This window comes from Aulostomus chinensis, chromosome 18 (assembly GCF_037954235.1).
Source record: "Aulostomus chinensis isolate RoL2024-O1b breed Wild chromosome 18, RoL_Achi_v1.0, whole genome shotgun sequence".
Lineage (NCBI taxonomy): Eukaryota > Metazoa > Chordata > Actinopteri > Syngnathiformes > Aulostomidae > Aulostomus > Aulostomus chinensis.
The window spans coordinates 23,743,921-23,757,585 of record NC_141337.1 but is presented as its reverse complement, the minus strand read 5'-3'; the positions used below and the strand labels follow the sequence as shown (position 1 = coordinate 23,757,585).

At 43.0% G+C, this 13,665-nt stretch overlaps 2 protein-coding genes and 1 long non-coding RNA gene across 4 annotated transcripts; 2 read left to right on the top strand and 1 right to left on the bottom strand.

Moving 5' to 3' along the window:
- Positions 1–128: 128 nt before the first annotated feature.
- LOC147245834 (small ribosomal subunit protein uS2-like) lies at positions 129–7,548 on the top strand. 2 transcript variants are annotated; one of them, XM_086184626.1, is made up of 8 exons: positions 129–206; positions 923–1,094; positions 1,202–1,320; positions 2,799–3,044; positions 3,181–3,309; positions 4,944–5,085; positions 6,333–6,365; positions 6,462–7,548. In XM_086184626.1, exons 2-8 carry the CDS (start codon positions 962–964, stop codon positions 7,175–7,177), a joined length of 1,518 nt encoding a protein of 505 aa, XP_086040752.1. In that variant the 5' UTR covers positions 129–206; positions 923–961; the 3' UTR covers positions 7,178–7,548. The 2 variants fall into 2 exon arrangements, with proteins under 2 accessions (XP_086040752.1, XP_086040753.1); XM_086184627.1 differs by having other exon boundaries at positions 151–206; positions 937–1,094.
- Positions 5,506–11,408, bottom strand: LOC147245833 (uncharacterized). Its single transcript, XR_015109992.1, has 3 exons — positions 11,347–11,408; positions 6,181–6,242; positions 5,506–5,802 (listed from the first exon to the last, which is right to left on the bottom strand). It is a non-coding gene; the product is annotated as an uncharacterized LOC147245833 (long non-coding RNA).
- Positions 11,084–13,580, top strand: rpsa (ribosomal protein SA). Its single transcript, XM_086184628.1, has 8 exons — positions 11,084–11,238; positions 11,791–11,962; positions 12,067–12,185; positions 12,474–12,719; positions 12,831–12,959; positions 13,044–13,203; positions 13,314–13,349; positions 13,448–13,580. The coding sequence occupies exons 2-8, from the start codon at positions 11,830–11,832 to the stop codon at positions 13,540–13,542; spliced, it is 918 nt and encodes a 305-aa protein (XP_086040754.1). The 5' UTR covers positions 11,084–11,238; positions 11,791–11,829; the 3' UTR covers positions 13,543–13,580.
- The last annotated feature ends 85 nt before the right edge of the window (positions 13,581–13,665 follow it).

Here is a 13,665-nt window from a genome sequence, read left to right as displayed (position 1 = left end):
GTCTTTCCATCTCCATTGTCTTAATATGGGATACCCATCCGACCCGTCAACGACCACTCATCCTGCCGTGACGACACCCCCCCTGGTGGCGATATCCCAGAAATGCAACTGGCGCCTTCACTGGAACCAACCAATCAAACGCTTGAAAGTTTCCGCCCGCTTTCAGACCGTTCGCTTAGATTTCCTCCGCAAGGCGCTGTTTCGCAGTAAGTTTTGAAAATATATTTGGTGAAGGGTATGAAAAATGTCCCAATTAAAGCCAGGCTGTCTTCAAATTAATCACTGGGGTTGTATATTCAGTGTATATACGGCGTTTTGATTTTTTTTAATCTAATTTGAACTATTTGTGCTAACCCGTGAAGCTAACCTTTTTGCACACATGCTAGTATTCCAGCATGCAGTTCTAAATACTTATTATTCCATCTCCTCCTTGTAAATTAGTTTAATCCAAGAAATTTACGTTGAAATAAAAAATATATTTAATTGGGAGTTTGGAAATTTGCTTTGAAATTCCTAAATTATGGATGTGGATTGGATCGCTTCTTTAGCCTTTGGGCTGAAGTCTCCTTAGCTTTAGCTCTCCTGTTTGACTACAGGATCGAGTTGGATCGTCTGAAAAACCGGGTTGGCTTATGTCTCTCCTGTTGAATTCCATGACAGGAATTTTTAGGGTTATTCTTTTCACATCTTCTTCAACTTCTGTGCGAACCAAAATTCCTCAGTCATGCATGCTTCACAAATGTGAATAATAAATTGAAAGAAAATTCAATTCTGTCTCGGTGTCAAAATGGTATTTATTATTAATGCTTTTACTTGAGATAGGAATCACTCAACTCAAGACAAACACAGTTGATCCCGCGCAGCAAACTGACACAACAAAACTTACTGTGACTTTTTTCAATAGTGCTATTTTACTTTCCAGCCCTCCTGTTCCAGTTATAGCGCAGGGAAAGCGGTCAGAATGTCCGGTGGTCTGGATGTCCTTCAAATGACTGAGGGGGATGTGCTGAAGTTCTTGGTCGCACGTACTCACTTGGGAGACACCAATTTGGACTTCCACATGGCGCAGTACGTCTTCAAGAAAAGAAGTGACGGTAAATCCACTCAGGTTATCCAGAGACAGTTTGGCAGTGCCATCTAAGGTTGCCAGTTCTCATGATCTGGATTGTAGCTAAACCTTAATTTTGACCTCACCCATCAGGTGTGTACATCATTAATCTGAGGAAGACCTGGGAGAAGCTGCTGCTGGCAGCCAGGGCCATCGTTGCCATTGAGAACCCAGCTGATGTCTGTGTCATCTCCTCCAGGAACACCGGGCAGGTACAGTGGGACCATAGATCCTTGAAGCAGTGCGACTCGCTGACTGCTCTCTCTTTTTTCTTTTTTTGAGCAACTTCATTTCAATTACATTCCACGTTTATATTTTTTCAAAACTTATTGTTGTGTGTGTATTCGAGCTGCACAACTTAAAAAAATAAATGCAATCAGAGTTATTTTGACTGATATTGAAATTGCGATGTGATTTTTTTATATAAGATGGAATGTAATTTTTTTAATGTACACCAATACATATTATGAGTAACTGTGGAATACAATGTGTGGCAGGATACCAGTGTAGCACTTCAATATTTATTTCAAAGTTATGTCTTTACGTAGTCAGCCTTTAATATTGTGCCCTCCTGCAATTTAAAATTTGCATTTGCTGTTGGCCATGTAGTGATTTAAATTACATTTTGATTATTGCACAGCACTAGTATGCATTCATCAAATGGGAAATTATGATGAGATAACTTAATAATGTTGGATAACATAATAATTTGATAATAATACACTGAAAAATGGTTCAGGTCCCCTTCCTGATTCTCATCTGCTGATAATGAATCTGATACTGAATCTGGTTTTATTCATGATTACTGTCACTATGAGGCTGTAGAAAACCACACAACTCCATCCATCCATTTTCTTTTGCTTATCTTGTTAAGGGCCGCGGGGGGGGGGGGGGGGGTGGAGGGGTGGAGCCTATCCCAGTGGCTTTTGCGCGAGAGGTGGGGTTCACCCTGAATGGGTCGCCAGTCCATGGCAGGACCAACACATAGAGACAGACAACCATTGGCTCTCCCAGCCACGCCTACGGTCAATTTAGAGTCTGGATTAACCTGGTCCCCTCTTGATGTCTTTGGACTGTGGGAGGAAGCTGGAGTACCAGAGGGAACCCAGCAGGAACAGGGAGAACATGGAGACTCACACAGAAAGACCCTGTGCTCCACACAGGGGCTCGAACCCCGAACCTTCTTGCTGTGAGGCGACGGTGCTGACCACTGCACCACCGTGCCGCCCTGCACACAAATCGTACTGAGTAAAAATAAACGGATGCGTTATCTTTCAATGTATTCCAGAGGCATTTATTTGAACTGTAGGTATCTGTGACATGCCTCATATCAAATCATGGCAGATTTCATGTTTCAGCACAAGCAAAGGAACCTGTACTACCAAGCAGGATCTGCACATTGGTTTGGGAAAGCTCTCGAGCAGGTTGGGTCCATAGCAGATGTGACTGCGATGATATATTCTGCTAAATAAAAACTCAGAATCAGCCTCAATCAAGAGGGGCTGTTCTCTCAGCCTGTATGGGGTCCATTCAGGGGCCCCAGTCTCACTGCACAGGCGACATCACAAACAGTCACATTGCTCTCTTTACAATATATACACATATTCTGTTAAAGCTGAGCTGTCAGTGTTCAGGTGCAGGAAGTGCGCAAGAGCGTCGAACATTCATAATTTGTTTGTTCCCACTCTAGAGAGCAGTGCTGAAGTTCGCCTCTGCCACTGGTGCCACCACCTTCCACGGTCGGTTCACTCCTGGTACATTCACCAATCGGTTTCAAGCATCTTTTTGGGAGCCCCGCCTCCTGATTGTGACAGATCCTCTTGCTGACCATCAGCCAGTGACTGAGGCTTCCTACGTGAACATCCCTACTATTGCTCTGTGCAACACTGACTCTTCACTAAGATACGTGGACATTTCCATCCCCTGTAACAACAAGGTGAGCGTAAAAGATGAAAATCAGTGGTGACAGATTTAATTGGCCTATTGTGAACATTTTGCACGCTGTTGCAGCCAAGTACTACCCTGTTTGAAAAAAGGGATGAAGGAAGTGCTGAAGAAGATGCCTGTTATAGGGTCACCACTCTGTGGGTCTGATGTGGTGGATGTTGGCCAGGGAGGTCCTCAGGATGAGGGGGACCATTTCCAGGGAGCACCCATGGGAGGTCATGCCAGATCTGTACTTCTACAGAGACTCTGAAGAGGTAAAAGATGCAGTACACCTGGTCACATGTGCAGTAGCATTAGGGAACCATGTTATTGTTTCCATAAATTAGGGCTAAGAAGTTAATCAATTTTAAATGGACATCATGATTTAAGACAATGCGATTAGCAGAGCAAATTAGCAAATTATGTAACTATACAGTGTGGTGCTTCTGCCCATTGGGATCTTTGACCAGCTCAGCTTCTTGCATCCAGTGGCTGGGTGGAGTCGGGGCTCTGTCCCCTACCTGCAGCATGCAGGGAGAAAGCAGAGATGAGGTGGACACGAGGCAAAGAAAAATGAGTACCAGTCGCAAATTCACAAGTTCTGGTATATCGTTGAACATAGGTCACCTGAATTGACGGAGCGACTGGAGTCCAACATATGTGTGGTTACTATGAAGTATTGGTGTGCTAAATCACACAGGGAGAGTGTGAGTGTCGACCCTGCCTGTTCTGTCCCTTCTCTTGTCCTGCAGTGTTTGTCTCGTGCACGAACACAAAATCAAATGTGGACACGGCTCTCAGCTAAATGATGTGTCCATTCCAAATATATCACATGGTATCAGAAGTGCAACAAGAAACAGCAACTTTGTGAATTTAGCGTCACCACGATTCAGACATCTCTCGATCGACTGGGAAGCTCCTGCTTTGTACCAAAGGTTGGAAGATTTGGAGTCACGTCACTTTTGGGTGTCCTCTCTGAGCAAACAGCTAAACAACAGCTGGCTAGTTCCAAGAGAATGACAGAGAGGAAGACAAGACTTTAACCCGGGTTGATGGGGAGAAAGAACAACCTCACAAGCATGCTAACTACATCAGACCAAGAAAAAACAATCGTGAATAGCCAGAGATTGCTTTAAACAAAGAAGACTAGACCTTTGAAAGCTTTGTTAAGACTTGAGGTTTATGTTAATGCATTGTGAGTACACAGATCTGAACGACATGCTGATTGATGGCATGGCAGGAGTGAGAGAGAGGTGATTCCAAGAAGTGATGCTGCCTAAAACAACAGAAATCCCTCAACAGTTCGAAATGCCAAAAAAAAAACCAAGTGTGAATGGTTGGAGAAGTGGATTGATGAGTAGCAGCAGTATTCATCAAGCAAAAGTAAGCATTTCATAAAAAAGCAACAGAAGCAAGCATTGTTCATCAAAGGAAAAAGTTACTCAAGCTGTGACAAAGAGCACAAGTGAAATCAGGGCTGTGCCCAGCTGAAGGCTCTGTCTGCTCCGACCGTCACAAACCAAACCTGGGTGTCTGTGTGCCGTGAGCCAACAGTAAACACTGAGTATCGAGCAAATTCAAGTTTCACCAAATGAGGACATTCCCAACGTAACCTGAAACAGACTGACAACACACAGGAGGGTTGATGTTGAACTTAAGCCAGTTGTTGCAGTTGACCTTCACATTAAAGCAAGAGAAAAAAGGTGAAGTGAATGCAACACATGAGATTGTGAACATTAATCAAGACAAGGACTGATTGTCCTCCTTAATCCACTTCCAAATATTGTGGGGGGAAAAAATAAGCCAAGTGACTGTGATGCACCTCACCGTTGGATTTTCAATTCAGTTTTTCAATTTTTCTTGGAAGGTGCTATACATGCTTGCTAATTTACATTCTACCAATATTCAGATTGCAAAGGAGGAGCAGGCTGAGAACGCCGTTGTAAAGGAGGAGCTCCAGGGCAACTGGACTGATTTTGCCCAGCCTGAAGAGACTCTGTGGTGTGAGGGTGTTGCAGTGCCATCTGTACCCATCCAGAAGTTCCCTGCATGTAAGTTCTCTCATTTCACGAAGAATGCACCCTTATCAAACCATCATTTCATGAAGAATGCACCCTTATCAAACCATCATTTCATGAAGAATGCACCCTTATCAAACCATCATTTCATGAAGAATGCACCCTTATCAAACCATCATTTCATGAAGAATGCACCCTTATCAAACCATCATTTCATGAAGAATGCACCCTTATCAAACCATCATTTCATGAAGAATGCACCCTTATCAAACCATCATTTCGTTTATTTTCGTCAACTACTTGTCTTTCCTGCTTAAGATGTGACAAAGACTGGCTAAAATACATCTGTGATGATAAAAACTGTGTCAAAACACATGATGAAAATTCAACGAGACTTGACAGGATGAAAATGTGAGTTATGAATTCCAGGACATTAAAAAAGAATTTGTTTTGTACAATGCATCCTGGTCTTGGATTGAATTGCCATGACTGCGATGTGTTTGTCAGCCTCACAGACAATGGTGGCAAGATGGCTCACCAACTTTATTGTGTGTAAACAGCTTCTATTTTTGGTAAATAGAGCAACAAACCTGGCAGCAATGTTTTGGTGGGAGAGTCTAGGGTAGACGTGTCCATCAAAGGAATCTTGATGCCACACAAGTTGAAGTTAAGAGAGTGAGAATGCAGTGGTGCTTTACAAGTCTCTTTGTTGTTGTCATCTTGATTCCAGTTGTCAGTGTCCTTATTACCCTAAAAGAATTACAGAGAGAACACTATTTTGACTTAAAATTGACTAAACTGTAATGAATTTTTGACGGATAAAACTGAGCTGAAATCTACGGATAACAAAAATGACTCAAATGTTGGGTTGGGTATGGTTTGGATTATACCAATTCCGAGTCCGATTCCGATTCTCAATATCGATTCCGAACCTTTGAGATAGAAGTCAACAGGTCACAGCCTATTCATCGCTGGCTGCTAAATGTAGCAGCAGCAGGTTGTGACTGGCTAACGTTAGCGTCACTCTGCGAGCGTTCAACCACTATAAACAGATATACACAGTTTCAGAAATTGGTCGTCTATCACTTAAGCAGGTTTAAGAATGAGACAACCATCATTTTCACCTACCGGACTCCGTCAGCAACGAGGAGCTGCTGGCTCATGCGATTAGGCTACTCAAACGCCAATATCTGCAAGACAGAAAAAACACTGAAGTCTTTTTCACTGGACCTTTGATAGATTTGAAATTAACAACAACTAATCGAATGTCTTTGTTTCAGCTACCTCTGTGACAAGCAGGTCTGTTTATCAAGGTGAGTCTAATAGTAATGGCACATTTGACTGAACATGTAAGCAGTGTTTTCCCTTCCTGGATCTTTGCCATATCGAGCTTTTTTTTTTTCTTCCAGAGCACCAGGGCACTCAGGCTGCCACAGAGGACTGGAGTCCTCAGCCTGCCACCAAGGACTGGAGCACTCAGGCTGCCACAGAGGACTGGAGTCCTCAGCCTGCCACCAAGGACTGGAGCACTCAGGCTGCCTCAGAGGACTGGAGTCCTCAGCCTGCCAAAGAGGTCTGCACAAACAACTGGAGCGCTCAGCCTGCCTCAGAAACCTGGAGTCCTCAGCCTGCCACCAAGGACTGGAGCACTCAACCTGCCTCAGAAACCTGGAGTCTTCAGCCTGCCACCAAGGACTGGAGCACTCAGCCTGCCTCAGAAAACTGGAGTCCTCAGCCTGCCACAGAGGTCTGCACAAACAACTGGAACGCTCAGTCTGCCACAAAGAACTGGAGCACTCAGTCTGCCACTGAGGAGTGGGAGACTCAGTCTGTCATGGTGAGTTTCTCAGAGGACCGGAGCACTCAACATGCCACCGAGGTTGTGGACCCTGAGCCTACCAGAAAGGACCGGAGCCCTGAACCTGCCGCAGTGGACCAAAGCCCTCCCCCTGCCACAGAGGTCTGGGACTCTCCGCCTCCCACAGAGGACCTGATCCCTCGGCCTGCCACAGAGGTCCAGCATGCTCAGCCTGCCACTGAGGTCTGGGACTCTCCACCTCCCACAGAGGACCTGATCCCTCAACCTACCACAGAGGATCAGAGTGCTCAGCCTGAAGAACTGTAAAACACTGACTTTGTCACCGAGGGGTGCAACAGTTCAGCAAGCCCACTGTTCGGTTTTTATTGCATTTTGGGGGCGATAGTATTTAGTGTATTTTCTGTGTTCAGAAAAATCCAGAAGCACTCACACTTACAAAATATGAATTAATAACATAAAAAGGTACCATTTATGGCTGAGGTAAGGTTTCTGCTCTCATCCTCGTGTGTGTATTCACTGCAGCAGCTGGCAAAGTTTATGAAATCGTTTGTGGTAGCAAATTTTTGTTGTTCACCTGCAAATTGAACCTTAGGTTGTCTACAGGATGGTTCTTTCTGGTTTTTATGATGTGCTTTTCATCTCTATGATGATTTAATAAAATGTTTTCTGCACACTGACTTTGTTGTTGTGATTCATCCAATATTTTGTCTTCTGCATTGACTTATAGTGCAACTTGAAACCAGTGTGTGAAAGTCAGTGGAATGTTATCACTAAGCTAATGCATGCTTGCAACATGCTATAAACTTACTAAACAGCTAGAGCAGAGCTAAGCCAGCCCCCAAATCAGAAAACGTGCTATCCCCACACTATTTTGCAGTACATATACCTATATACTTAAAGTTAAAGTTTAGGTGACAAGAGACAATTTCAGAAGAATCCCTTTTCAACCTTCCTGCAGCACAATATCAAGCTGCGGCTTGTTAAGTCAATGTTACACCCCATGAGCTCGTCAAGAATATAGTGATAATATGGAGAACAGGAGTTTAACACTTTTTCGTCTCAGTGAGTAATGAGAATAACCATCCAGCCATTTTCTACTGCTTATCCTGTTAAGGGTCACGGGGGGTGGAGCCTATCCCAGCAGCCTTTGGGCGAGAGGCGGGGTTCACCCTGGACAGGTCACCAGTCCATGGCAGGGCCAACACATAGAGACAGACAACCATTCACACTCAACTCAAGAAGGCTCCTGGCTCGAACCAGGAACCTTCTTGGTGTGAGGTGATAGTGCTGACCACTGCACCAACATGCTGCCCAGAAAGAACCATTGTTGGAAATAATCTTGGAACTGCTACAGTATGAAGCAACACTTGCCCTGCCCTACAGCCCCAGGGCATTCTGTAATGTAATGAGTGGGGCAAATGGCTACCGCTACATTACACTCACTAAAAGTGCAATTATTTTTTGGACCCTGACGATCTCAGATTGTTTTTATGATTACCCAATTACACTTTTATTGAACATAATTTGATGGTAACCAGTTGCCCCACTGGATTACATTAGCTGTGTCCCAAATACTTGTGCACAAACCATTTAATATTTTGAGTGCTTGTGTTCAAAGTGCACTGACACTGAGAGGGATGTGAAAATCTACTCAAAACCATCCAAAAATTCGGTGTGGACGCTGTCCTCCCTCAACCAATGCCATATTGGTGACGTGGCAGTAGCTACGTCACATTCTTCCCAACTGGTCTCAGGGGATATTAGCCACCTGGCTACAGTTGTGCATTGCACATGTTTTTGCTTTCAGCACCACGATGTAAATCTAAGGTATTAATTAACCATTAGGTAACCAGGGACCAAGTATTAGTTAACAATTGAAGAATGATTGCCTCCTTAACTTCTCTGTAAAGCAGATAATCATGAGTTGCGGTTTCAACATTGCCTACTGCTTTCATGTACCTTACTGTGGGGTCACACAGGTGTACACTGATACTGATGGCTGCTTGAAGTTTTTTTTTCTTCTAAAATATTGTGACTGACTCTTTTTTTAGTGATGTGAATTTTATATATGTAGACTCGCACAGAATTCAGCGTCAGTAATAACTGTGTCTTGCATCTCAGGAGGTTTAAAATGATAGAGAGAGAGAAGTTATTTTGTTGATTCACAGGTAACTGCGAAATAACGATGACCTATGGTGATCAATTGATAGGGTTGCTAATGGTCAACCCTCTGGAACATTAAAACCATCAACTATCTGATTGTGCTGCACGTGTTGTTTTTGCAACAGCTCTCTGCCCTCTGCTAGTGTTCATGCCGCTAAGCTAACTGGTAGCCAGCTGTGCGGCGGGCGTCTGGAGCGCCAGAACACATTTTCAATTGCACAAGAGTATCTTTCTGTTTGTTTAACATAAATATGATAGATAAGAAGTGTGTTTCTTTCATAAATTAACACTCAGCTCTCTGTCCAGTTAATTTGGTCATGATTATCACACAAATTTTTACACATTAATCATTAAATCATCATAAACTCGTCAATGTCCTTGATAATGAGTCTTTAATAGTGTAGGTAAGGGTCAGATCTCTGGTAAGTCATGGTCATCGACTGTATTAGTTTCTCATTAAGTCAGCAAATTTCACTTATTGTTTGTGTTGACTGATCAGAGAAACAGACTTTGACCTTTGAGATTTGTTCTCATGTAATTACACTTTGCTTTTCTAAAAAAAAAAACCCTCAAAAACATTTCCTTCATCCGTGTTTGTAATGTCCTTGACTTTCATCCATACGTCAGTCCACTGAGCCTACTTACAGTATCTGCCCCTGTGCGTGTGTGTGTTCTTTGTCCCTCACGTTGTCCTTCAGGACTATTACCTCCAACATGTTTGGTCAGATACACTCTCATGCACATATACATGTCTTTTAAATTATTTCTCAAACTGCTCAGCAGACATTGTGTACGTATTCTGGTCCCTTTTCCTGGAACTCTTTTATCTTTTGCAAACAGAGTTGCAACACAGCTGTGAGTTTTTCACTGCGAAGTCAGCATCTCAGCATTGTCTTAATATGGTCTTTCCATCTCCATCGTCTTAATATGGTCTTTCCATCTCCATTGTCTTAATATGGGATATCCATCCGACCCATGATCCCGACCTCCAGTTACCTCTCATCCTGCTGAGGCAACACCGAGTGAACACCGCCACCTAATGACGACATGGTAAAACTACATCTGCTTTGTTCTCCGGAATGAACCTGGGTAGCAATAACTGAAGTCCACTAATGACATTCGTCCTGTTATGTTGAAAAAAGTTTTGCATGTGGTAGATAAATTAATATTTTTGGCTTCCTTATATTGTTTTTGGGGTAGTTGATAATTCTGAGTTTTTTATCATGCAAATCATGTGATTTTTTTTCATACAATGTAAATCAACAGACATACGGATATCTTGTCAAAAAATAAGAGTGGATACAAGTCAAAAATGGATACTATGAATTTGAACACTTGAATAAAAAGAGCAGTCCATAAAACACTGGGATAAAAATACATTTGTGGTAAAATCATGTCCTTGGTTTGTAAAGCAAAACTTTCAAAGATGTTTACCTAATTTTCCTGCAGTTAAGATTTAAATGATTCCAGTAGGCAATCGCATTTGAAACCGAAACCATTTCTTTTTTAAATAAAGCACACATCATGTAATAACTGTAGTTCTTTCTTTTAGAGGCAAAAACGGCTTTGTGCAATGCAATTACAACAAATATTGTGCCTTGCAAAAATATTCACCCCCTTAGCATTTTTCTTATTCTCTTGCCCAACATCCAAAAGGTAAAATCAATTTTGGGGAGATTTGTATCATACCATGCCTCCTGCCTCTTGCCCAGTGTCAGGTGGGAGAGGCTCCAGTAAACAACAACAACAAATTAACGCCTCCTTTCCTATGCGTTTCAGTATATTATGAGGAATGAAGTACAACATCGTTTTTTAAAGTATTTCTAAAGCCATCCTAAGAAAAAAAGTTTTGTTTTTGTCACCAACATCCAACATCTCAAAACTGTCCCTCACTTTTTTCTTTTGCATTTTAACCATAGCGAGTCCTTTTTAATTGCTTTTTTTCTTCAAAATTAAATTTCTCAACTCTTGTTGATTTTTTTTGTAGCCGCATATTCACTATAATTTTTGCTGAATTTTGGGGAAAAATTTCTGCTGTTAAAAGGGACTATTATAAAACGGAGATGACGTGTCGCTTACCGGGGTTGTACCTTTGTCACTAACCAATCACACACTTGTAAATCTTCTATAAATTCAACGTCATTTCCTTTTGTCGGCCTCTTTTTCCATCGTGTGGTCGGACTTCCATACGGCGTTGTTTCGTGGTGAGTTTAAACTATTGTATTTCAATAAAGAGAAACCAAATATTCTTGAAGGAGGGTTTTGTTGTTATGCTATCATCTAATCAACCATTAAGGCTGTAAATAGCCGACCTGTCGCGTCTTGACCGCCGTGGATCCGCTTCCAACCATTAGTGCTAACTTCTGTAGCTAGCTTGCTAGCATCGACACGCGCTGACGCTCGTGTTTCCGTAACACCCGATGTTGTATGCTAACTACTGCAATTTGTCATATCCAGTTCATATAATCATAGGACGTGGCGGTAATATAAAGATTATTTGGGCTAACAATGGAATTGCCGCCAGAAAATTGAAAGTAAAGGATCATCATTCTGATTCGTAAGCATACATGTGGTCGAAGTTAGCTCACCTCCGATGCAGTGCTTTGAAACTAATAAGCAATGAAATTTGTAATCTTACAATGGTCAATAGGCCATGAGAAATCTCATCGATACTGATGAGGAACACACCATCCTCAAGCCTGTAGCTGTAGCACATTTTATCCAGGAACTGGGACTGATGCCTCAATTTTTTCCAGCTCTCCCACCTCACTCGTAACGCAGGGAAAGCGGTCACGATGTCCGGAGGTCTGGATGTCCTTCAAATGAAGGAGGAAGATGTGCTGAAGTTCCTGGCTGCAGGAACCCACCTGGGAGGCACCAACTTGGACTTCCAGATGGAACAGTATGTCTACAAGAGAAAAAGCGATGGTAAGGCCATTGGCATCATTTGTAAACAGCCTGACACATTGAAATGTCAGTATTTGGTCATATTGCATAAACCTCAATAAACATTATTTTACATTCCTCATCAGGTGTGTACATCATTAACCTGAAGAAGACCTGGGAGAAGCTGCTGCTGGCAGCCAGGGCCATTGTTGCCATTGAGAACCCAGCTGATGTCTGTGTCATCTCCTCCAGGAACACTGGACAGGTACAGCAAAGCATAATCAGTTTATTGCATTGAGACTGTGTACAACAATACTCATGCACTCTATTAAAACCTGGCACTGCTGTAAATCAGTGTGTGGGTGTCGGAAGTGTGCAAGAGCGATCAGGCTGGGTTTTCGCTAACACCTTGAGGACTAACGTCCTGTGACTGGAGTTTGAGTGTGTCCTGAGCCACATGTTCAATTGTTGCCTCCTCAAGGCACCTCAGTATAAATGTCAAAATAACAAAGGATTAATGTGTTGAGAATTAATGAGTTTGTTCCCACTCTAGAGAGCAGTGCTGAAGTTCGCCTCTGCCACTGGTGCCACCACCTTCCATGGTCGGTTCACTCCTGGTACATTCACCAATCAGATCCAGGCTGCTTTCAGGGAGCCCCGCCTTCTGATTGTGACAGATCCTCGTGCTGACCACCAGCCACTGACTGAGGCTTCCTACGTGAACATCCCTACTATTGCTCTGTGCAACACTGACTCTCCACTAAGATACGTGGACATTTCCATCCCCTGTAACAACAAGGTGAGCGTAAAAGAAGAAAATCAGTGGTGACAGATTTAATTGTAGCATTGAACATCGTACATGATGAAGTGTGGGGCATAGGACATGTGCTGAAATAAATGCCTGTTATAGGGTCACCACTCTGTGGGTCTGATGTGGTGGATGTTGGCCAGGGAGGTCCTCAGGATGAGGGGCACAATTTCCAGGGAGCACCCATGGGAGGTCATGCCAGATCTGTACTTCTACAGAGATCCCGAAGAGGTAAGACAGTGCAGTAGACCCTTTCACTTGTGCAGGCTCTATGTACTGTTTACATGCATGCTAATTAACTTTTCTTAAATTCAGATTGAGAAGGAAGAGCAGGCTGCAGCTGAGAAGGCTGTTGGAAAGGAGGAGTTCCAGGGTGAATGGACTGCCCCTGCAGCAGAGTTTGCCCAGCCTGAGGTGGCTGACTGGTCTGAGGGTGTTGCAGTGCCATCTGTGCCCATCCAGCAGTTCCCTGCAGGTGAGATCATTCATGAGATTAAATCACTTTTTCAAGGCAGGTGTGTGATTAATCAAGATAGAGAAGTTTGAACTGATTTTATAATCAAATTGTATTTTACAACATTTCAGCTACTCCACCTGTGAAGACTGGTGAAGTTTATTCTGGTGAGTTCATTGGAAATGGTGCATTGAACTCAATATAAATGTTGTTTTTGACTTTGTAATCATGATTCAATTGAGTTTTGTTTCTTCTTCTCTTGCAGAGGACTGGAGCACGCAGCCTGCCACGGAGGACTGGTCTACTGCTCCAACTGCCCAGGCCTCTGACTGGGGTGGGACCACTTCTGACTGGTCTTAGACATTGACTGTGGCATGTAATAAAAGCATTTGTCGCAATGAGTTGTTTGATATTTCATCACTCTCCATGTTTCTCCTAAACTACTTCAATTGCAACTGCAAAATAATGAGCCACAATCCAAAC